At 36.8% G+C, this 26710-nt stretch overlaps 1 protein-coding gene and 1 long non-coding RNA gene across 3 annotated transcripts in view; both read right to left on the bottom strand.

The window, feature by feature from the left end:
- Positions 1 to 26710, bottom strand: part of LOC115441442 (Krueppel-like factor luna) — a 147389-nt gene that overhangs the window by 8086 nt on the left and 112593 nt on the right. For both annotated transcript variants that reach the window (XM_030166235.1, XM_030166236.1), the window contains 2 exons: positions 1112 to 1376; positions 108 to 281 (listed from right to left, as the gene is read on the bottom strand). In XM_030166235.1, the coding sequence (XP_030022095.1) occupies positions 108 to 281; positions 1112 to 1376 (439 nt within the window). The remainder of the gene's footprint in view (positions 1 to 107; positions 282 to 1111; positions 1377 to 26710) is intronic.
- Positions 7907 to 26710, bottom strand: part of LOC115441443 — a 97463-nt gene continuing 78659 nt past the window's right edge. Inside the window, exon 3 of the long non-coding RNA XR_003938467.2 lies at positions 7907 to 10620. This is a non-coding gene — a long non-coding RNA (uncharacterized LOC115441443). The remainder of the gene's footprint in view (positions 10621 to 26710) is intronic.

The following is a 26710-nucleotide window of genomic DNA, read 5'->3' as shown; positions in this document are numbered from 1 at the left end:
TCTAAACTGACTTAATAGCTAAATTTGACTGTGTATATATGTATCTAAAATGCAATTTTTATCCGAATCTTTTTATTGATGTGTGAAATGTTCATTACAGTACATACCAGTATGCGTGCGCTTATGCGCCTTCAGATGCGAGCTCTTGGTGTACACCTTGTCACAGGCGGGGAATTCGCAGCGGTGGATGCGCCGGCGCGGATCCGTGGCATGCGGATGGGCGTGGTGCCGTGGTGGGTGCATGCGCCGGATCGGAGCCACGGGGTGTTTCGTCTCCGGTTCTGAAAAACGCGGCGGGTGAAAAACGCTCGTCTGTCCGCATCCTTGATTTTATTTTGGGATTACGTAATCTGTCGTATATGGAGCATTATCTATGCATGAAGCTTCACTATGCGTACTAAACTTTTATAGTTAATAAATATAGATTCAGCTTAAATAGAAGTGACATAGGTCTGGCGGTATCCTGGTCTAGAACTATGCAAAATATAATTATAATCACTGCACTTTTCGACTTTAAACTGAAATATTTCCATAATTAAGACTGTTCAGAAACTATGGAAATCACAATAAATGTTATAAACTGTAGTAACAGCATCAAGACCTTAGAGTCGAGTATTGTTATCCTACTTTTTTATTACTTGGAATGACGAGACATGAACATGGCGAAACATTCAGCGGTCATTGCGTACGATTATTGCTAGTAATAATAGTAGTCCAAAAGCGGCTTTAGTCACATTCCATAAACTACAATTTCGTTTGGTAAAAGCGGCGATAGCCTAGTTGGGTGTAGAACGGACTGCCAAGACGAATGTCTGCAGGTTCAAATCCCAAGGGCACACACCTGACTTTTTAAAAAAAAGAAATCATGTGTGTATTCTTTGTGAATTTATCGTTCGCTTTAACGGTGAAGGAAAACATCGTAAGGAAACCTGCACATCTGAGAAGTTCTCTATAGGAATTTCGAAGGTGTGTGAAGTCTACCAATCCGCACTAGGCCAGCGTGGTGGACTAAGGCCTAATCCCTCTCAGTAGTAGAGGAGGCCCGTGCTCAGCAGTGGGCAAGTATATAATACAGGGCTGTTATTATTATTATTATATAAACCCGGCATACCTTTCGGTTCATCAGAGTCACTGATCGGCTCTGCCTTGATGGCGGTCACGATGTACGGCCTCGCGAGGGTTAGCGGTATGGTCGCGGCGACCGGCAGCTGCGGCGACGGCGGCAGCGACGGCGGGGAGGGTGGGGACGAAGACGGGGGAGACGGGGGAGTCGAAGGGGTCGACGATGACGACCGAGCCCACTCCTCCTCTTGCGGCGGGTCGCGGCGCTTACCACGCGGCTCTTCGCGCAGATACCTCTCCATCTCGTAGCATGTCTGTTGACAATACGTCACGGTTAATTCAACTGTTAAATTTGGATAAGAACGGCGGAACATCATAGTATAAAACAAAGTCGCTTTCTATGTCCCTATGTGTGCTTAAATCTTTAAAACTACGCAACGGATTTTGATGCGTTTGTTTTTAATAGATAGAGTGATTCAAGAGGAAGGTTTATATGTATAATAATAACATCCATTAAATAGTCAGCATTGCGCCCGTGCGAAGCCGGGGCGGGTCGCTAGTAATATATATTTTGAATTGTTAACAGTAACAGAAATCGCAGGCTTAAATATTTTAAACTCATGAAGCCTTCTAGTTATCTGTTGCTTATATTAAATCAACACAAATAAAATGAAATCAGGACCTATTTAAATTCAATTTATTTTAAAAAATTTAGATCGTGAACCTACTAACAGCTACCGTAACGATTAGTACGCTCTTAACTAAAGGCAGATTGTAAATCCAGTTTAAGATCTAAGCTAAGTGCATTAGGGCCGAGGCAACATTAAGTAGAACTTAACCTAATTCAAACCTCATTCGCAACGAGTTTCTTATTTTCATCGCCAGTGCATTAGTGAATTGAGTAAGAAAACGTCTGCCCAAGAATTTAGGTCAATTTTTCAAATTACGTTGATTTAAGTTACATTTATATTTTTAGAGCTTAACGAATCAGGATCCAATCAGTCTATTTGGAGAGTACGTAGACTCTGAGCAGGAAGGTCCTGAGTTCAATTGATTTTTTTTTGCTGTTGACGAGACGAGCATGAATCTCGCCTGATAGTAAGTGATACGTTCACCCAATGGTAACATTATACAGAACTTTGAATTGTACCATAATACGTGGTAGTCCACTGCGCTCGTCACCTTGTGATATAAAATTTTAAGCCTTATAATGCCCTGCAATTACGCTTCAATATCCTTCAAACTGGAACAAAATAATGCATGCCCACTGGACATTTCCCCTTGGCGGTAGAAATTGACATTGCGGAGATATATAGACGGCCCCTCGGAAACAAGAGACCAACCATCAGTACTATTCCCTGATCGAGTAGCATTTTGTGTGCGTTCCTCTAATATAATTTGCCTGGCGTTGGATAAAACACCGAGTTTGGCATGAGAAGTTCTTCTGTCATATAAATTAGTCCAAATCGTTCCTACCATGTATTATAGATAGAGTTTTTCCGAACCTACATTTAAGTCTTATAAAGGAAGTGGGGCGGTCAACAGTGTACAAATTGTTTTTTTTTTTCCCTAGGTAAACAAAGGAGCGGTCCGCTTGATGGTAGGCAAAGTCCTCTACCCTTGGTCATTTTTTTTATGCGTGCACGGCGAGGTGACCCCACAGCACCTGATGGTAAGTGGAGTGGGGACCAATAGAATGTCGACTGACGAGAGATGATGAAATCTTCGGCAGTCGAAACGATACGACCGGCCTGTTGAAATCAGATATACACAAGCTGATCCCGGAACGCGACACACTTACGTGGGCCACTATAGCGGGTTTTAACACCTTGTGTACGGTGGTCGCTATCCAGGCGGATATAAAATATATTCTACCACCAGTTATACATTTCAGGGACACAGCTAAATCGCTGCCTCTCGGAGGCTGTGCACTCTTTTTAAGCCTCGCTTAAAGGACAGATCACAACACATATTTCGAACACTATCTATATGTATTTGAGCAATAATCAATATACTTGAGCATATGACTCAATTGAACAATATTGCGATTATATATTATAATGTAGTTTATAAAGACATTCCTACTCATCCCCGGGGATCATCATTATGCTGATCACATGTTTGTCAAGAAGTTGCCTGCAGTAAAGCGAATTAGACGTTTGACGACGAAAAGTGAAAAGGTACAGAATACCAAGAATGTAATTCACTCAATTTTTTTGACAATTTTGATTATACAAATTCAGAATATTATTTTCAAATACATAATTTAAAATACGTCGTAAATACTATCATTTCTTTCTAATGAAATTAAGAAACCCAACATTAATTCACAACGAAATCACCAGGTGTTTCAATTCGAATGTCATTTAAAAATTATAAAATGTATACAATAGCTTGTAGACAATCACTTGAACCTATTTGCAAATTAATTTTATGTTTTCATTAAACGTAAAGCCTTTTATACCAAAAGTCTAGTTTTATCTTACAAAGAGACTTCAAAGGCAGATGTAAATCGATCCAGGACAGATCTGTGCCAGAGATCAACCAGGTCGCAACAATACAACGGTATTCTGCTGTAATCAGCCGAGCACGACCGCGGATTGTCTATTCAAGACAGATTGTTTGTAAATTTAAATATAATTTAAACTTAATAAAAATCATCCACATTATCTTATGTTAAAAAACTGTAGATATAGATATGCACGAATAATATATAACTTGTATATTTTTTCTAGATTTTCTATCAGTAAGGTAACATCGACAATATTTACATATTCAATTACTACAAAGTTTACTCCCAATGAAGTATGCATACATTACACCTAACATTTTAGAGGTCTCTGGGGTATTTTTTTATTTCATAGATATTTCTTTTTCTGTCGCCAAGTTGGGTTCCAGTTTGAAAGAAATTGTAGCCATTATGAGACTAAACATCTTATGCCTCAGGGTGGAGTGTCACGTATAAATAATAAAAAATAATATCAGCCCTGTATTATATACTGTCCCACTGTTGGGCACGGGCCTCCTCTACTACTAAGAGGGAATAGGCCTTAGTCCGCCACGCTGGCCTAGTGCGGGTTGGTAGATTTCACAAACCCTCGAAAATTCCTAATAGAGAATTTCTCAGGTATGCAGGTTTCCTCACGATGTTTTCCTTCACCATTCGGAGTGTCACGTAGTACTTTGTAATTTAAAGTATTGTATGGTGTGGATCTGTTTAGGAGGTCGTATCGCTTGCCCTTATGCGAGTGCTATGTTGATCATTTAATTGCAATATAAAAAGGAATTTCAGTTTTTTTACTGGATTTGGATTTTATGGAGATTCATGAGTGAAGTATATAATAGTGTAATGAATGTCGGAGTGGAATTTTATTCGAATTAACCTCTTCACCATAATATTGTTCAAAATATAAAATTATACATTTTAGAATAACAACAGCTCTGCGCATTGAATTATAATTCAATGTAGACGCTTCTTTCAATTAGTGCAATACTCAAGAGTAATATGTTTTATAATATCGGATAATAATATTTGCGACACTGGGAATAGAATACTTTATTGTATGAACATCATTACATTTAACGTATGTACTTATGTCTCTATAAAGTAAGTTATTTGTCATTGTTCATCAAGATTTACATACAATCATAATACGTCAGAGCCGACATGATGAAACTTTGTATATATTGAACCCGAATTATTAGCAGAGCTCGCCTAGCGCTTGTTTAAATTCACGTCAAGTTCATTGACCCAGTCAAGGCTAAAGGCGTAGGGCCGAATCCATAAAGCCTTGAAAACAAATACTACAAGTCACAAGAAACCTTATAACCTAGCCCGAAAGTCTTGTTTCCGATGTCATAAGTTATGTAACCGAGAGCCCTGCTCGTCAGCGTGATAGACAAGCAGTAACATACTCTAAACTACGGTAATAAAGTCTTATTTTAACCGATACAGTGTTATCAGGCTGCGCGGCGTATTTTAAAGGAAAATATAGGTAAAAGCTGAAGGTAAATGGTAGATTTTAGGTTGAATAAAGGCTAGGTAGTGTGAACACGGTATTGGTTGAAATATGTCCTGTGCAACAACAATTAATAGATGCTGCCAATGTGGAGCCTTCCACCGTACATATATATCGACGTAGTTACATAATATATATTTCGATGGGCGAATTGCGCAAGGCTGTTGATATATTACCTTTCTCTGTATATTGACAGCTATCGAATAGTAATTTGTGCGTATTGTTGGTAAAATATAAGTTAAACTCTGTGAACTGTGAACTCCGCTTTCCTCCATTAGACTAGCGTAGTGGACTAAGGCCGAAACCATCTCGATAAAGGAGGGTCCCTTCCGTAGCACAATAAATAATACAGGGCTGGTATATTATACCCGTGCAGGTATGTTTTTGCCAAACAGTCACACAATGTATTGGACGGTCGACTTTTGTACTTTCCTATATTTTTTGCAGCAGTGGAAGGAAAAATAAGATTCTTTTTTCTGTCCTTAAATGACGAGACAAGCGTGTTACTCGCCTGGTGAGTTAGCAATACGACCAACCGTAAAAATAGCAATATAATACAGCACTTTGAATTACAAACTCTACGTGACACTCCATTGCGCTCTTCATCCCGAGTAAGATGTTAAGTCTCATAATGCCTAGTTATTAGACAGGGTATCATACGGACAAACTGATTTTTGACAGTATAAACATTTATTACGACTACCGCCAGTAAAGCGTCGCAAAAGCAATAAACATTATATTCCAAAGAGAAAAATTATAGATTTAATTTCCGACAAAAACTGTGATACCGAAAACTTTGAGTATTGAGACCTTGCACTTTTTCGGATGATAGTAATAAAAATAGTATAGTTTTAATGAATAGTTATCTATTTAAAACTTTAGAGAGTTTTATAAAAATTATTTTGAAGTTTAAGCATTATACACCTTAAAAATGAGTATTTTAGAGTTCTATATCCGCGACTGCATAATTGATAAAGTGCCGGTTTCCGAACATGGCTATTTTTTATTTGTGAATTTAGAATTATTTTATTAAAGTTTACCCCAATCTTTGTGAGACTAATGTTACGTTTTGGTTACGTTTGTAAACGTCTTAAATGAATCAGATTCACATTGAGTAGAAAGATATCGTTTCGATGTTCGGTTGTATATACTATTACGGGTTTGCTAAGACCAACGTCGGAAAAGAAATAATAAAGGCTGATTTTATATCTCGAGAAATTGAATGTATTGTTAGCAATTTGTACTCAGATCATTAGACTGTATTGCGTTTATAATTCGAACATGTATCATGAAACCCAAAACCAGAATACAATGATTACGCACTACTTCTTAAAACTTCTTGCAACTAGATGAAGTACGTCTGAGATCTATCTAATATGATTAAACAGACTCATCGGATAAATGTCAGATGTTTAAGACCGATCGACTTCTGCCCTTTCGGGCAAAGTTCATTGACCCCACTAGGACTTATCTGACTCATCTAGGCCACAACGCATCTTGTTCGTGAGTCAAACGTTATGCGCACCGTATGCTCTTTTATGTATTGTGTGTATTATTGCAAAGGTCTTGGTGTTTTCGAGGTCACGTTTGGTAGTAGCGTACATTACCATTAACGCCTCTACGAGCTGTCATATATAAGTGCTTCTAGGTAGGTACTACTTAATTGTATAATTCTTCTACCAAACAGCGGTCTGGAAGATTTCTTGTATTTCTATTTGAAGGACATTATTGTTGTATTTACTGACTGTTAAGACATGTTGAATGACGGGCGCTGCGTAGTGCTATGCAAAAACTTCTCGTTAGGAGTGGCGAAGAGTGAAACTATCCAAAAGGGAACCCGACACAACCTATGGGTACTAATGCATGAATGCGGTCCACAAATCGTTCTAATGTTAATTAGATTCTACATAAAGCGAAGCTGGCAGCAATCGGGTTATATGGACCCTACGCCATTGCAGGTAGTCTTTTGTCTATTAGTCATCCGTTTGCACATTAACATCCGATATTTAACAACGGACGAGCGGCTTACTCGTCTTAGCATTCAATTGTTTAAAAAACGAATGCACCCACATCTTAGTTAGCTTATAACTCCATGCCGGGATTGCAATCACAAGTTTATTATAATTTTTTTTTGGCTACTGTCTGTTCTTGCTTGTCATTTGAGGTGGCATTTACCGAGTGTGATTTGAAGTATTGTTTTTATGACTGTAATGATGTTCATTTTGTTGGTTTAATAAATAAATAAATAAAAAAGAAAAAAAAAAACTTCTTAATTGCTCATCATGCGTTCCTTGCTACGTTAAATGATATTGCGTGCTTCCTTTCAAGATAAAACATAATATAACTAAAGACAGCCTTGGTGGCGTAGTTGTATTGCATGCGCGGTACGATACCGTTTAGAAGTCCCGAGTTCGAATCTCAGGTTGAATAAAATATAGGTTTTTCTGCTCCGTATTAATCGGTCCGACATATATATCCGATGATGATAAGGTCGTCCCTATCATAAGACGGAACGCACTTGGCGACAATTGGGTGCCTCGTTTTACCTGCCTACCTCTTAGGGGACAGAGGCGTCAGTATCTTATATATAAAAATGAATCCCTATTTCCCTTGGTCACGTCATCACACGTGAACGGCTGGACCGATTTCATTATTTTTTTTCTTGTGTTTGTCATTGTCAGGAGAAGGTTCTTATGAAAGAAAAAAATCAAAAACTTGCGAGAAAAATTATATAATTTAAGAAAACTTAACGAAAATATTAATTTTATATAACTGTCAATTGTTTGAAATAATTGTCAGCGATTGACAGAATACGCGCTGCAAATTCATAGTTAAGACGGGACAACGTCTGTCGGGTCAGCTAGTATGTTTATATAAGTAACATATATACAGCGATCATTGAAGACTAAATATTTCCCTCTACCGCACGTCAGTCGAGAGACCACTGGACAACAGTTGTGGTTAGTAACATCGCAGCGTGTTGAGTGTTAACGTCACGGCAACAACTGAGAGTAGATGGCTATAGGTAAGGAAGAGAGGTATAAATAATAGTGTACCTAACGTTTCTCTGAATATGTTCTTACTAATACCTTTCTTCTTTTAATTTGGTTTTATTTACAGCGTATACTAAAGTTCCGAGTTTTTTTTTTATAGTGCGAGACGCCAATTGCCACCAAAAAATATCAATGTTTTTTTTTTAAATTGTTATTTCATTTGTTTGTGCCAACTAGGCCTGGTCCTTGCATCCGTGGTTATGTTAAGGCAAGCGAATTTATAGAAAAGCATGCTTGGCCAATATAAAAAGATCATTAACTTTACTTGACCACGAATGAAAGATTTTTTTCTTTCTTTCTTCCTCTTCTTTTCGTTTTAAAGAGCTGGGCGGCATTTATATATTTATACGTGTATATAATAACAGTAGTAAAGCGGTTTTGTACGAAGTTCGATAAAGCGTGTGAACACAGTACACACGATACGCGGGATATCTGGGAAAAGGCGCGGGAGTCACCCACCATGCCAATGAGATGCGTGTGCGTGCGCCGGCGCAGGGTGACCACGAGGCGGGCGGTGTGAAACTTTCCTTACATATACCAGTACCTTAATTAGTGTAATTGGTTTATCCGTTCTAATTGAAATAAATAAATAAATAATACCAACATTTGGAATTGACATCATTATTGTAATTATAGAGTATGCGGTACAATAAGACCGTATGCTACTCATCTTAGTGATGGATTCATAAATATATTTACCGGAATAGAATTGTCCATACAGCAACTGACGGTAAATATAGTTCAAAATTATGCTTCACTAGTTTTCAAGTCAAAACAAATTGATCTTGCTGTATAATAGATTAATTAGACCCCAGATAGAATTCCTTCTAGCCGAATTACTGCCAGGACGGCAATTTCAACGAAGATCAAGTATGCAGGAGATATTATAGTGCACAAATATGTGCGATATGCCAATGCACTTTGTTCCTTCACTCTCATACTTCGGTGAGACGACAATCCGACACGACCGTAGAGAGATCAGTCGCTGGATCAGCTTTACGTGCTTACCGAGGCACGGGGTATCACACCGCCTACTTGAATCCAAGCTGCGACTGAGTAATTTTCAAGATGGAAAAACTTACTCGGGATTTGTACCGAAAACCTCAGCACGGTGATTATATTCGTACTACGTACGCATTTCAACTACGCTACGAAAATAGTCAGTGTCAGGGCCCTGACTATATTAATGATTTTGCGCCATAATCTCACTACAAAATCCTCACCAACCACTCTGGGTGATAATAGTAATAAAAATAAATTAATGAATAGTTTTATCTCGACCAAGTGAATACACCTAATAATAAGTGAAGGGAAACCCAAGGGACATACCGATCAGGAAGGATAAAGTTCAAAAAGCATATCTAATAGGATGCTAGCTAAAATTACTGCTGATAATTTGATAACGATGCACCAGGAACACGTTTACTTCCACGTTTGCGGAAATTGCATTAGTAACTTTGGACGAACAGGAGTATATCAGGTAGATATCTGTCAGAATAGCCTCGGTGGACGGAGTAATTTCTTTAGGAACACGCCTTCTAGATAGAAATGAATCTAAAATCTACTCTGTCCTCTGGGAAAATTCATACAATTGTCATTACAGTATATTATATTAGGGTAATTGCAGCTATTAAAGATATAGGAAGAGATGAAATATAGAGCCCTTTGCAAGGGAGGCGATGGCGAGACGATGCCCAGAATGGAGACGTCTCATACAATTACAGGTAGACACCTTCGAAACTGATCGTCGTAAGGAAATTGATAAGAAAAGAGACCAACTAAAGCTCTGTCCATCTGTGGCCATTAATTATAATTACGTACCCAAAGTACGCTCGTACTTTCGTAAATAATATTGGCTTTACAAGTCACGTAAAAGCGCATCAAAAGGCAGAAGCGCGACTAGAGGATACCCAGTCTTAGCTCAAGTTAAATATGTTTTTCCAGTTTGCTAGGAAGACATCATCAATGACATCATTAATGATATATAACCATAAAGACATAAACACTAACAGAAGCATAAATACAACGTATTTATAATTTTGAGGTTATACTTTACTATCTAGAAGAACTTGAATAAAACGAAAAGTATATACAAAGCAAAATCATATTACAAAATATCTTTGTTGTGTCGTAAGAATGTAATATCAGAAATACACATAGCGTATAAAACATGAATCTTAAAATTTTCAAAAATTCTCTTTCTTACATAAATAACATTCGCTAAAAGCAAACACATTTCAATGTAATTCGCATACGTTACAATATTCTTGATAATTTTACGCTCGCAAAAGCTACATACAAAATGCAACAGCGCAAAGGCAAATACACTATTCCCACAAACAAATATTGTACTCGCAAAGCTCCCGTCGAGTTCTTTGGTACTTTCTTGATCTTCGTATCCCAAATTATATGACTATGCAGTTTCAAAAGTAAATAAATAACTCCAAGTTCATCGCTGTGTCTATGTGCTATATATGATATTAGACCTGAAAATATGAAGGATATTAAATTAGAATTTCTAGATAGTACAAAATGTTTATAGTCAAACGTATGAAGGAATCTTATCGATGTGACAGACATCTTAATGCATTAAATTGGACCTCTTGTAGAGAAGTACTTTAGTGTCATTTAAATAGTTTCTATACTGGAAAGAATTGCCCCATATATCCTAAACTCTATATTTAAGCTATGGCTTTTAAATAATCATTAATTTCTAAGTTATCTCCAGTTTACTATAACGCAAAAGAAAATTAACAATCTGCACACATGATAGCTTTTATAAGATAAGCCAGATAAGCTTTTCTAATGCAAATCCTACCTACTCATTGTAGGTCAGCGCGGACTTTGTACAAATTGAATAATATAAGTATAGCAGTGGCGAAGCGTCCATACAAGCCGATTCCTACCGGGTTACCTTTTGTAAATTGACTTAAAATAATAAATTAAAGACATAACTATATAACTAGAATAATAATAGTATATTCAAACAAGTCATCCTATACCTACATATTTCATTAAATCAATACTCCAACGATTACGGTACATAGTTCATATTATTATCAATTCGTTAAATCGTAACTCGCGCCTTATAGTGTTCGAAGTGAACCCGGCCGCGCATAGCTTCCCTCGCGATATTGTTGTCTCTTTCACACGCAGCGCGGTATCTTTGTCTAATCTTTTGGAAGTGACGTAAAAATACATGTGTGCGTGCGTGTGTGTGTACTTCAGGGTAACCCGAGAATTTGCGGCTTAATGTGCCATTGGCGCGAAATTTTTTAATAATTTAGAATATATAATTAGTGTTTGTGTATAGTATGGGTTATTAATTTTTGTTGGTCTCTTTTAGATAAATACCTAGGTTCAAAAATGTGATTTTTTGTTAAATTTAGAGTTTAAAAATAATGTTTATGTTAGAAGGAAATTATTATGTATTATGATATTTTACTGATTTTAATTTATTGGGAACAGCGTATTACATGTTAACTGTAGAAAAAAATATTTCCCCGGGTTACCTTTTGAAAATGTTCACCCTTCGCCACTGAAGTATAGTATTTAATTATATTTTATTTTTGAGTGGAAATTTATATTGGCGACTCAAAGTCTTGTGGTGCGTTGTTGAAACTTTATACAACATCATGCCTTTATTCTTAAAGAAGTAAGCAGAGGTGTAACTAAGGCACCCGCTTTCCCCTGTGTACCTTTCCTTGATGTAATACGAGGAAGAGCCTAAGGCCTTACGTGAACAAATTCCAGACTCTGAGCTGATACAAAAAACCTAATATCACATTACCCAACTCACATTTGAAGTCACAAAATCAGAGCAGAGATCGTGCCGCGCACCTAAAAAACTACGTTACGCGGCTTCACGCTGCATGAAATAGTTTATTACGTCGACCCGTTGTATTATTATTTCAAACTAACAAATTAAATAAGTTTCGATGAATATGTCCCATAATTCCGGTGCCGCGTGGTCGCCAGCGTCGCGTCGCCGCTCTTCCGCCGCGCCCGAGCGGGTTTCGCGACCGCCTTTCTCAGATTCTAGTATTTTTCCACCGCAGCGAAATAAATATATGGAACGAACGTTTAACTTTTAATTTAGTTGTTTTACCCGCATGAGGATTATTCTCGTTCTCATTATTCTGGGAATTAACTGTACGACTCAGCTTGTGATTATATGGAATTATTTCAAAACTTGTAGTTAGTGTAAATTATACTCTTCATATACTGAAGTTCTTATGTATTCTAATTCCGTTCTTTATCTAATCACTCTGCATTATCTATCTCTTCATTACAACAAACAAAACCAAACAGGGATCATGCTAATTAATAAGTGTGATAATAATTATTTTTTATTTATTATTTCAATAAATCGAAATTTCTGCTGGAGTTTCACTTAATAATAATATAATCTACATCAAAATCAGTTTTTATGTCACCAATGAACAAAGAATACATTAAAATATTACGATTAGAAGTTACAATAATGTCAAAAATAACCCAAATCTTTTCTGGAATACACTACATTCCACTACAAGCGGCGATAGGTTGGTTGTGGAACGGTCTGCCGAGACAAATATCACAGCAGTGGGACAACAATATAGGGTTGATATTATATATACTACATTCGAGTGAAAAAGGTAGTGAAGTTGCACAAACACTAAATCATAACTACACATTCAACCTCCCGAACACAAACGCATACACCCTTATTCATAGACGTTATTTATCTAAGCTCTATCTTTGCTGTGTTAACAAGTCTGTTTCTCAGTGCTGGCAGCCTTCGCAGTGCGTAGACATAGGGCCGTTGTGATTGGCTAATATTGAGATACAACTTTAATTTAATTGGCTGTCAGATAAACAAAGCTGGACGGACAGTAAGCTGTCAGATAAACGAAGCTGAGAAACAGACTTGTTATCACAGCATTGCTCCGTCCATAGATAAATAACGTCTATGAATAAGGGGGTTAGTGTACATCCTCACGCTCATAAAATAATATTTATCAATAACGAACGGTGGTTGTCTAGGAGAGTTCTCCAGACCTTTCTACAGTCTTTGAACTATAAATGAATTATTATAATATTATTGACGGACGATACATCATCAAGTGGTATACAGCTCGCGTCAATATTAGTGGGAAAGCAGAGTTGCTGTGATACCTACTCTTTGGCTTGTATATTATGTGCATTTCACCATCATCCTTTTCAGCCTTTGGAAATCCACTGCTGACCGTAACCGATACGACCGCTCATAAATAGTAGTAACATCATTTAACACATTGAATTACAAATTATTGTTTGATATTCTATTGGCACACCATCCTGAGACATGTGATGTTAAGTCTCATTATGTCCAGAAGTACAATGGCTACAATGTCCTTCGAACAAGAACACAACAGTAACTGCACACTGGTGCTTGGTGGAAGAAATAGACATTCCGGTGGTACCTACTCAGGCGAATTCTCACATATGAGAGACCTACCACCAGTAAATAGTATATTGGGTATAAATTCAAAAAATAGGGAACTCGCATCTATATTTTAATAAAATAGGTACATATTCAGTTTACACTTCCGTCTCGCATCCAACACCACATACTCAAAGACACAACACAACTACAATAACGGTTATAACTACATACACTATAACAGGTGTGCTTTCAATAAAACGAACAATCTAGAACTTACATTAAACGATATATAATATAATACATATATAAACTAAAAAAGAGATCAAAATAATCTGGTCCACAGTTTTAAGTGGTTGTAAATATTCATAGCATTTTAAAACGTAGCATTACGAGGCCACTGAAACGTACCTCGGATAGGTACACAGAATAATAAAATAAGCCATTTTCCTCTTAACGTCACAGTATCATTTTAAAAAATGGGTTGCTAGAGGATAAGTGCTCAGTACTAATACACCATTAGTAAAGATTGTGGTAAGTAATCTTTAAGGAGAAATATAAATCACCATTCAACTGTGGCATTGCTGTTCATATCATTGAAGGTTTTTAAAAAAAAAAAATTAACTCATCTTTAGTTATACATTATACGATCGGGCACAGTTCGAATATCATTTACCTGATTATAAGATATTTTGAGTTGTCACAAAAAATCAAAGCATTGGATAGATTATCAAACGCAAAATGATGATAATTTTCAAAGAATTCAGTTCACTTGACCTTTGAGAAAGATTATAATTTTACCTCCGAAGTTAGACTAAAAACGTAAAAGATGAAGTATGGGCTAAAATGATATTTGCTTACTGCTCGCGGCTTAGCCCACGAGAAACGACTTTCCCGCTACAAAAATCCCGCAAAATAATTTACAACGCCACTGTCATCTATTTAAAAAATCTGATTAAAAATTCTATTATTTCCCATAGGAGCATATTACAGGGATAAAAATTGCCTACGTGTTAATCCAGGTTTACTCGTGTGTCAAATCCGTTAGATTTTTTCTACGTTTACATCTAAAATCATAAAAATAATCAAATACTTTCACAAACTGTTCCATTAATATTCGTGAAAAGATAATAATTAAAATAAAATTAGTCATAAAAGATAAAACTTCGCGCATTAATAAAAGCCAAACCTTTAAATAGAGATGGAATTCTATCGACTATTGACTACAACATCGATATTTCCGTATCTCATTAGCCGCTACATCTTGCAGAACTGAGGTGTGCATTACGCGAACTTCAACTATTGTTCCGTACTTCGTAATTTAAAGTTCTGAGTTTTATTAATGAGCATCTTACCAGGAAATGCGCCCGTCTCGACTTTCATTTGCATCGACTAAACAATGTTATTTCAGATAAACGCAACGCCCCGAAGCGAAGCTGGATTTCATTATCCATCTCAATTGCTGGCACAAGCCTTCACACTGTCTAAAAGATAATTCCAACGTTATAATATATAATTATGAAATAGTTAAAATCGACCGTAAGCCTCGGAAATTTGTTTTAATTTAATACTCCCTAATAAGTTTGACAATATCATGTATGAGCTATAAGTTAAGTCTCATAATTGTGTCAGAACCGACCTGCTTTATTCGTCTTAGAGAACTTTGGGTGACTAACTTTGCCAACATGGAGTTAGTGATAGGATGTTTAGCTTTTTACGTGCGAGTTTCTGTATTCTCAGGGCAGACAAACAAAGTGAATATTTTGTGAAAAATGTTTGAGTTGTCGGTGTGTTGAAATATGCCACGGTTATAACGATAGGCTGGCCAAAAGGCCAGTCTGTGTACATCCGGTTTCAACTTTTTTTTCGTATTATCATTATGTAGTGTAAGAAACACGATATGATCTTCGACTCATTTTCAGCTGTAATCCAAGCTATCGACTTGCCCACTGGCTCCTTGATCCATGAGAGCTTCGCTGGCCGCGGGGCGTGGCGCCTGACTACGGAACACTTGGTGATTGTAAATATATCATTTAACGCACCTTTCAAATTCCCAAATTTGCAGGTCTTAATTACGAATTTTAATTGTTGCTAAAATAATGTGATAAAAATCACAAGGCCTCAAGACACAGCTCTTTCTGCGTAAAACAGCCCGTTAACAATGTTCTTTAAATGTTTATATACTTAATTATTAAACGATGGACACTTTGGTGCGCTCCGTGACCAGAAAAACCTCAAGCAGGAATTTTGTTTGCCGGCAAGTTAACTATAAAAATTAAACATATAATTCTTAAAGTAGTGTAATCCAAAATAGGATTCAAACCGATCAATCACTACATGATCGCCTAAAATTATGTGCATGTTGAGTTTTCCTAACTTGGGCTTACATTATAGCTATAAGTTATAATATTTAAATTATTGTAATCGTAGTGTTAAGTCTGCTGGAAAACATAATAAATAAATAAATAACCGCACGTCATAGACCGCAGTTACATACAAATATTATTAAAATGAATAGAAAGCGTAACCAACTAGATATACATAGAGTATCTCTGCGTGGGGACGAGGGTGCTGCATGCGAGTCTAGCCCTACTTCCGGAGGGGAGATAACATCTGCTCTGACCACTAAACCGCGCAAAATGATGTCAAAAGCAGGTGTAATCAATATGTGTCATCAACAAATAAAACAACGGATGTAAGTGTATACTATAACATTTTTATATAACTGAATTAGATCGCTCAAATGATATTAGACAGTCATAAAGAGTTATGACAAAGGTCACTAAGGCGTTTTTTAATATATTAACGCCAGTAATTATACTGGCTTAATATATCTAGCAGGAACAAAATACTGCCTACACCCTGCTGCTTAAAGGCGGTAATAGGTCCCGGTATCCTTTAACCCTTGTAAAAGATGGATTTCTAAATTTTCTTGTTACCCTCCTACGTTATATAAGACACGTCTGAATAATCTCAAGTAGTTTCTACAGTAGCTTGTCTGTTATCTATGCTAATATATAAAGCTGAACAATATGTTCGTTTGAACGTGCTAAGCTTGGAACTACTGAACGGATTTAGTTTTATTTTTTTTTGATAATCTGAAGCTAAATTTCTCCTGAATGCTACAGGCTATTTCTAATCCCAGAAAAATATTTATACCGAAAAAAAATTCTAACTGACGGAACCGCGGTCAAATGCTAGTATTGTATAAAGATGATTCATCTTTTGTATATTAAAATAACTAATTGCAACAAAGGATAAAGGTGCACGCTGCCCACGCTAAGCTTATTTTTCTTATTTTCCAACTAGTTAAACCTACACTGGAAGTTTTGCTTTGTTAATTAGATATTTTATCTGATATTTTCTTTGTTTTATTTACAAGAACTCTGCGAAAAAACGGTGTTGTAACTTATATTTAGCAACTATTTTTTATAAAACATGAGATATACTGCATAGCGTACCTATTTGTAGATTTATTATATTGATTTATTTTATACAATAACTAATGTCCGACAGCCATGCTCGAAAAGTATCACCATCTAAAACTTTGAAATACAAATCATTTCGTGGCATTATGCTAGCAACCTTAACACATGTTAAGTATAATAATGAGTAATAATTGCACTAATAAGTATGTCTTTCAAAGCAGAACACGATAGTTGCTGCATATTGCTTGGAGGTATAAGACAAAGCGGCGCTATGCGAGTTTGTACTGTCGGATACAAGCTCAGAACAATGACAGAGTATAAGAGATCTATTAGAAATAATTGCTAATTGTATCTATTCAGGGGCCTTATTTCTATAATAATAATAATAATATCAGCCCTGTATTATATACTCGCCCACTGCTGAGCACGGGCCTCCTCTACTACTGAGAGGGATTAGGCCTTAGTCCACCACGCTGGCCTAATGCGGATTGGTAGACTTCACACACCTTCGAAATTCCTATGGAGAACTTCTCAGATGTGCAGGTTTCCTCACGATGTTTTTCTTCACCGTTAAAGCGAACGATAAATTCACAAAGAATACACACATGATTTTAGAAAAGTCAGAGGTGTGTGCCCTTGGGATTTGAACCTGCGGACATTCGTCTTCGCAGTCCGTTCCACACCCAACTAGGCTATCGCCGCCTACTAGGCTATCGCCGCCTATTTCTATGCCATACGTTATTTTGGCAGTGTATAACAAGCTTGTAACGCACCGCGTCACGTTTAAGACAGTAGCAATTGGCATACAAAATACCATTCCACGTAAATTTCAGATAACATTACACAGCTGCGTTACGCGTTTAGTGTCAAACAGAATAAGGTCCCTAGTGAGAGTCAAGTCCTGTACATACGTTTAGAAAAGAATGGCAGACTTGCGAATTGATACGCATACTCTACGCGCATTTTAGGCGCTCATATTAATGTATAACTAGAAGGAGATAGCTATGACTGCATTAAAGGCACGTTCTAGTTGTGTTTAAAAGGTCATTGGCTCTTTTAAAACGAGGATAGGTTTAAAAACAAGATGCCCAGAAAGAGAACTTTATTGGGTTACAATTTACATCTCAATGCTTCCAAATATTACCGAGAGTGCAAACCAAAATAAATTTACTGTAGTACAAGAGATGAATGACTGATCAGCTGGGAGCGTGGAGGGGCGGGCAGGCGAGGGAGGGCGCGGGAGTGGAATGGGGAGGGACCCAGCGCTCGCCTCAATGAAGTTTCGTTGTGGTCGTACTAGAGCGCAGCGAAACTTACATGCCGCAATTACTGCATATTAAAAAGTCGGTTTTGTTGAATTTCTGCCGTCATATTTATGTTTTGATAGCTCCTATACAGGTTGTGAGGTGGTAGGATATATTTTTAGTCGCCCGTAGCGACCACCGTACACAAGGTGTAAAAACCCGCTATAGTAGCCTACGAAGTGTATGGTGTTCCGGAATCAGCCTATGTATATCCGGTTCCAACAGGCCGGCATAATTGTGTCGACTGTCGAGGGGTAATCGTCCCTCGTTAATCCACATTCTATTGGACCCCACTCCACTTACCATCAGGAGCAGCGGGATAAGTTTTCCATGGCCGTAAAAAAAACAATGACTTGTCGCATTGTCAAGATTACATGTTCGCTGAGATACTTCCAGTCGGATATACCGATATTATTTGCGAATATTAACGAACGTAAAGTTACTATTATAAAGCTGAATTTCCTGTATTCATTTATAAATGCTAATCTCTGTAATTGGCAGGCGTAGAGAAACCTTCATCCACGAGCTGGACAAACGACCTTATAATAATCGCAGAAAGATCCTAGATGCACACTGATTTCATCAAGTAGGCATGCAACTCCTAATAAGAGGCTAAAGTCACATTGGATTCAAATAAAAACAGGTGGAATTTATAATATAAAGTTTCGCATTAGTCCAGCTACTTATTTCGCTGATTGTACATGTTTGCTGACGACGCGTGACGTATAATACAACGCACGCGAAAATATCAATATATAATATTTTTACTAATAATTAAAACTCAGTGCAGCTACAACCGCGGACTTGAACATATAACTATAGAAGAGAGGAACTGCAAACTTTTACTTTATAACGTAACAATATTAGAAATAAACAGTACTACTCTATCTTCGGTGATTTTACTCTACGCACTCCAATAACATCTAATGACATTCAAGTGTACAAACTTAACAGTTAATACATTGAAATCAGTTATATTTTTTACCACATTTTCCACGGTTTAATGACCGTTTCGCTATTTATACTTTAAAAGGGTCCCCACGGTCGCGTTGTATGCAGGATGTGCTCGCTTCGCACCACTGGCGCGGGTTCACGAATGATGTCACTTGTTAGCATCAAATACAATACAGATTGCAATCTCTTTGCCGGCCTTATTTGTATTATGATAGGAATGCATGTAGTAATTTTATCGTTGACCTATCTCAGTGTAGAATTTAGCACAATTCTTGTGGGTCTACGTATCTAATTTTAAGGTCGACCATACTTAACAGATTAAGAAACGTAAAACGTGGGTATCTCTGGTGAAGGATCTCTGATACTTTTGATGTAACAATTAAAACAAAACGAAAAAAAGTAATGGAACCCATGGACTCTTGAGTGGCGTCATAGATGATCCACGCAGAATCTCCAGGTAAGAAAATATAGAGGATACTAATTATACCAGTACATATACTTGATTAATATGATTTACGCCACCTTCCATACCCCCTTATAAATCCATAGCCTATACCCTACACTAGCACATTATTTGGAATCCGTGATTCAGCATTAATTGCGTCGTCCGTACAGCATTATAGTAGCGGAGTTATATTATATCGCTTAAGAGACACTGATTTCTCAAATTACCACTAAGCCTGCTTTAGGCATTTATTTCACCAACGACGATGAACAAGCAGCGAGTATGGCTAATAACTAGAAACAAGCTTGCAAGCATCGAGAAGCGATTATTTATTTATCAAATTTACCAAAAATACAATTTTCCCTATGAACTAAGACAAATAACTCTTAGGTGGTAACATACTAATAATATTAAATTGACATTATTATTTTGATAGTTTTGTCGCCGGGCTATAGCGAAAGGTTTTTATACGCGCAAGGCAACGTGACCTGCACCTGACAGTGTGGAGTGGTGTCCAATAGAATGTCGACTGACGAGAGACGATTACCCCTTGAGAGTCGGTACAATTACGCCGGCCTGATGGAACCGGTTATACACAGGGTGATCTCGGAACGCGACACACTTACGTGGGCCACTATGGCGGGCTTAGCCTAGTGTACGATAGTGGCTATCCGGGCGGATATAAAATATATACTACCAGCAAAAGTGTAAGAGTGCGACAGGCGATCACTTGGTCTATAGTAGAAAATGTCCGCTGAGAGCGTCGCAGCGAGTGTGCAGTCGAGCGCGCATCGCCCATCCAAATTTATCTTTGATACCTCTTGTCACTGAGACGAACTAATAGGGGGTTCCCGCCAGCATGTTGTGGGCAGTGAGCGATCAACTAATATACAGGTGTGTCACGATTGTCCAGCTGAAGCAGATCGATAGAGGACCTTAATCTATATCGATTTAATCCTCATGTATGTTGCCCGATATTACATAGTTTAGAAGTTATGTAGATTTGAGTTTTTTATGAATTTCGACCTTACTTATTAGCCTCGTAATTAATGGTAAACTATTGTGACTACATTCGTGATTTTTGCTCAAATAAAAGTAATAGTTGACTTGTCTACTAACCATCACAGTCAGAAATGTATAATATTCCCCGAACTTTAAATGACTCTAGATAAAACATATCACAGTTTGATTTTTTTTACTACAAACTATTCCAAAAACTGTTAGTATACATGGAGAATTAAGCGTCCAGCGTGTTAAAGTAGTAGAAGGGTAACATGCCTAAAAATGTATTTGAATCGGCATAGACCGAACATAGAAATATATTGCTTTTGATTCATAGTTACCAAGTCCATAAATAATATGAGTTTTATAAGCCTACGCTACGTTTCATGACACATTCTAATAACTAAATAAAATTTAGGAATTATGATAAACATGGTTTAATCCAATAGTCCCAAATAACGTAGTTTAGTAATTGTTTTTAATTGTAAATTGTAACACTCTGATTGCATCGCTGTCTACCCTTCTATGCATAAAAAGGCGTAAGTATACGACTTAATAAATAAAATACATTAGCAACTCAGAAAGAACTAAAGCTATTTTTCAGTAGTTGTATACAAAACTAAATAATATGACTTATGTTAGTATTCTCCATTTTAAGATACTCAAAAGATGTTTCAAATCCGTTACATTAATACTTGGCCAACATGGAGTCCTTTGTTCCGTTCAGATTCCACTATTTCAGAGGTCTGCAGTGACCTCATTCGCGGTCAGAATAAAGATTGTACAAGACATTGTTGAACAAAAAAGTATGTAACGGCTTGGATGCGGCGAGAAATGTTAGTTATGCTGTTTTAGTCAACTGAGGGACGAGTAACTCGCATCGTTAACGGAGTATTACATAGAACTGGGTTTTGCGATTTTTTTTGTAAATAAGAAAATTAATATATGACAGCTTGCCATGAGCGCTGGAAATACTATGAGATAGATACTGGCTTATGTATGCTACATGTGAAGTTATACGTAAGTTTACCGATCAAAACTGCGGTTTAGATTCGTATTCGTTTCTCAAATTGGTCATGCACTCGCCACCTATCACTTCATGTTATCGCTCTATATTAGCTTTGATTCTGTGAACATGTATTTTTCAACGTCAAGTGCATGATGTTCAGAAGTAATCCAATTACTTGCCAATGCCACTCCCAGTCTTTTTATACATCTGAGAGCTACAATTAAGCAAATCAACTAGCACGTGAGTCGACTAACCCATAAACGAATTTGAAAGTGGTCTTAGTATTTAAAAAAATCATCAAACTAACTAGCATGCAAGTCGACTAGCCCTCAGTAGCTCGCACCGTGTGACCTAGCTTTAAATGAGAGAGCAGCGCTATTCGCGGAATTCCGCCTTTGTGAGGTTAAGCATTATTAAGACAAACCATTGTTGTTCGTAAGCGTGTCGAGTTTTCCAACGGGAAATTTTCGTTTTCCGAAATGTAAACACTGTTAACCGAACCGCGAATTTTGTTTTGTATTGGGTTTAATTGTTAAATATAAATACGTGATTATTTTTATATACAAATAGAATTGTAATATTTGTTCTGAGTCTGAATTGTCTGATGGAAAGTTGAATTGATTTTATGTTTCTAGAACGATCCAAAAAAATAAATTGATTAAACTGCTCCATCAAAGTTGGGTCGTACATGATCAATATATACAATTGTAGTGAGATTTAGGGGTGTCTGTCACAGAGAAACCCACATTTCTGTGAAGCTGCAATGAGCACATACCATAAGAGTGTACCTACTTGCCAAGTAAGAACCGTAAAGCAATAAATACATTTTTTAGGTGTAGCAACGGCATCTTATGCCTTCGTTCCTTAAGTCGTCGGCGAAGGAAATAGGAAATACGTCTGCCGTATATTCCTGCCGGGAATCGGATGCGACAATTTTTTAAACAGGATACATCACGTGTAAATATTTAAATATATCTTCTATGGACTGTTAAATTATACCTTATTATATCATTAATTTGTAATTTATAATACTAGGTTATGAGTTCGCCAGCCTGAAAATATGTTCGGTATATGTTATTTTTCTCGAGTAAAAAATGAGAAAGGAAACCATCTATTGGTCGCTATTAGAACGAAGGATTAACCAACTAGGGGTGGTAGGATATATTTTATATCCGCACGGATAACGACCACCGTACACAAGGTGTTAAAACCCGCCATAGTGGCCCACGTAAGTGTGTCGCGTTCCGGAATCAGCCTGTGTATATCCGATTATAACAGGCCGGCATAATTGTGTCGACTGTCGAGGGGTAATCGTCCCTTGTCAGGCTACATTCTATTGGACCCCACTCTACTTACCATCAGGAGCAGAGGGATAAGTTTTCCGTGGCCGAAAAAAAACAATAATTAGTCCCGTTGTCAACATTTTACAAAAATACTTTGAATACCAGTGCTTAGAAATAGTTTCTGAAGATGCAATCGTGTTGTGTGCAATTTCAATTATTGAACGCAGCAAAACATCTGCGGGAGGTATAAATATTCCCCATTATAAAAAGTATATTACATTTTCCGATAAACAGCCTTTAACATTGATGTTTAAATAAGTTAAGCGCTATAAAAACCTCTTCAGTGCCTCTCAAAGTACGTACGTTGATTAATTCCCTTTGAGACTCTTTATATTAAGTATTTGTGTTGGTGTTTGTTGTATACCAACGAATGAGTACCCGCGGATTTTTTGATTGCTTGCTAAACTTACGTTATTGACGAATTTTAAAATTCATGATGTATTGCCAGAGGTTTTTATTGAAATTTCGAATGGGTATAATATAGAATATAATACTCATAGAGCCTCAGGTTCAAAAGATAATATTGGAAAAATTTAATAATGCAAATATTATAATGAATAAAAATAACTTCGCCAGATTATTATTAAAAAAGTCTTATCGTTTTTATAACCACACTAACAGCAAATTTGAATAAATGATTCCAATCGGATTTTTGATCGGTCGCAAAAATGGACCAATCAGAATAAAGAGTTTTGGAAATGCTTAAAATTGAAAATTTTCATTGGTTTATTCACAGGATCAGATCGAAAATTTTAATTGGGAGTGTTTTTTAAATCTGTCGTAAAAATTGTGCGATTTGTTTATTAATAAAAATACAATCACTATTTATTCTGCATTTTATGTAGTTTTACCGTCATTTATTATTTATTAACTTTTGCTCGCGGTTTCGTCCAGATGAAATAGTTTTTCCGGGATAAAAGTCCTGCTATATATTTTCTCGGGATAAAAGTAGCCAATGTCGCTCCATGCCTCGCAAACTATCTTCATACCAAGTTTAATCGAAATACGTTTGATAGATTTTAGTTTATCGCATTCAAGAAGACAGACAGATGCGGCGGGGGATTATTTATGATTTATAAGGATTAATAAACATGCAAAACATATTTTCGTTTGACGTATCTGCTTTGAATTTACGCTATTTTCAAAGAAACATTATTATTGATGTTCCTCGTGAAATACATAAAAATTTGCCTTTTAATATTGCTTAAAAATCTTAATTCATGACTAAAATTATGAGCAATTCCATCAAATGGTTTATTTATGACCACATATAAGCCTAAAATGGACATGGCTATTTAAACATTGTTTTTTAAATGTATAGCATAATTTTAAATTAAGAACGCTATTTTTTTTTTATTATTATCGTTTTTATTCTATCAGAAGCCAGTGTCAAAAAAAATCATTCAAATTTTGAATTTAGAATAGGATTTAAAACAAAAGCGTTGTTTGTGTGACTCGGCGTGCCAGTTTCGCCGCGAACACCGAAGGCGAGATCAATCGATAAACCGCGTACGTATCTTGCTTGCCACGGGCCCACGCCAGATAACGTGATGGTTTTGCGCCAATTTTGACGTTATATTAATCGATATTTCTTTCCCGCAAGGTTCCACGAGCTAATTAATGCTACTTTTGTTGAATACAAATTCGAATAATTTCATTTCAAACTTTATTAGTTTTTTAAGAATAATTCGACACGCTTTTATATTTACGTCGAATCAGGTTTGCCGTATTATTAAGCGTGGAAACGAACCGCAAAGAATCTTTTGGTTGCGATCGATACGGGTCGGAGACACGCTCAAGGACTTAAACCCAAGTTTCGTTAATGCAACGTACATTTTCTGTGACTAGTGTTATGTTAAAATTGTATTTTCAGACTCGCTTTTCCCGTTTAAAATGTTCAAAAAACTGTTCTGATTGGAATGTTGTAGCCAGTCTGATTATAACCAGATTTTTCAGTAAAAAGGCTTCAAATTTTCGTTTGTAAGGTTTCACCATTGTTGTTATTGTATGTGTGTGGACGAATGCTCAACTTATCTCTTTGTTCAATTTTAAATAATCCAGTTAAAATGTAATTGAGTGATTCAATGTACCCAAAGCGAAAATTCAGCGAACATACGTTTATGTTAATTAAAATTCATGTCCCGGTAATGAGAGTGATGGTAGGCTGAGCCCTCGACCCTTCTAGCTCTATCTTGCTCTACTACGGAAGGATTGGCAAGAGGGATAGGGACGGAAAACGATGACGTCATCTGAAGGGTGCCGCGAATTACTTTCGTGTTTGGAAATTTGGTATTTTTGAGCGGTCGTTGTTTCCAACAAGGCTTTGAAAGTTATTTGAAGAAAGTTAACATGTTTAATTAGATCCAGTTAGTTAAGACTGACTTGGTGGAGGTTTGTACAACTGTGTTGAGGTCGCGGTTTCGATCTCCGGGTAGCGTTAAGTTATGTTTGGTTTTTCTTTTTAGTAGTAACCCATAGCCTATAATCTGATGATTCCATAGATTCTCTCTATTATACGCTAACAATATATACATTGACATACATAATATATTATATAGACACGAACGTCCATATAAACTATTTGTTCAAAATCTGAATTAAAATGACAACCAAAACGTCACTGTCATAATCTATTTATTCACTTAAATACCAATAATTTTACTTCTTTCACTAATATGTTTTATTCACATCCAAGTTTGCACTTAGACTAGCGTTTTTATATTATGAGCGCCATTCCGTATACCCACAAGAATCAATATTGACGCCATACTAAAATCAGTTTGAATGGATGACAGTACAATTCAGGTCAATACAGTGAATGTTCGGAACGCCAACTCTAGCACATATATATCGATGTATACATATAGCTGGAGAAAAGAGTGGGAGAAATATATAGATAATTCCGCATACTTGAAATAGCAATAAAACCTGTGATATTATTGGTATTTAGATGTTCATGCGGGACGAGTCACGAGCTGACGCTAGAAATTAATAACTGAGTTTATAATAAATTGGACAGTCCGGTCACGTGATTATCGATCATTCGCATTACATCATGAGGGCGGGGTTCGATGCTCGCGTTGAGGACACAATATAAATTCCGATGTTAGTATATTAGCAATTTAAGGATTGAACATTTTTTACATGACTTGATTATTTTGCCTCGTTGGAGGTAATAATTTGTAAGCAACGAAATATTGAATGAACTATAATAGTTCTGACGATTTTACCGCATTATACCTAAAAAATATCAAACATATATTTATCTTCATGCTACATTTAGTATGTTCTTATATTTCTAGAAGCGAGCTAATATAATACTCAGAGTGGCCCTAGAGACAACGTAGAGAACTATAAGCCTATGCCAATTTTCCCTGCACTGAGAAGTTTCGAAAACATTCGTGCATAACGAACTCTTTCCTCACATATTTTTTTATACGAGCGCGGCAAATTGATCCCTATTACACCTGATGGTACGTGGAGTGGGATCCAATAGAATGTCGACTGACGAGAGATGATTAACCCTCGGCAGTCGACACAATTATGCCGGCCTGTTGAAACCAGATATACACAGTCTGATCCTGGAACGCGACACACGTGGACCTCAATGGCGGGTTTTAATAGCTTGTGTATGGACCACCAAGAAAAATTCATGAAATTATCATCCCACAACACAGATTTGTAATC

This window comes from Manduca sexta, chromosome 27, assembly GCF_014839805.1.
Source record: "Manduca sexta isolate Smith_Timp_Sample1 chromosome 27, JHU_Msex_v1.0, whole genome shotgun sequence".
Lineage (NCBI taxonomy): Eukaryota > Metazoa > Arthropoda > Insecta > Lepidoptera > Sphingidae > Manduca > Manduca sexta.
Note: the sequence above shows the minus strand (reverse complement) of the source record. Positions and strands in the feature narration are given on the sequence as shown.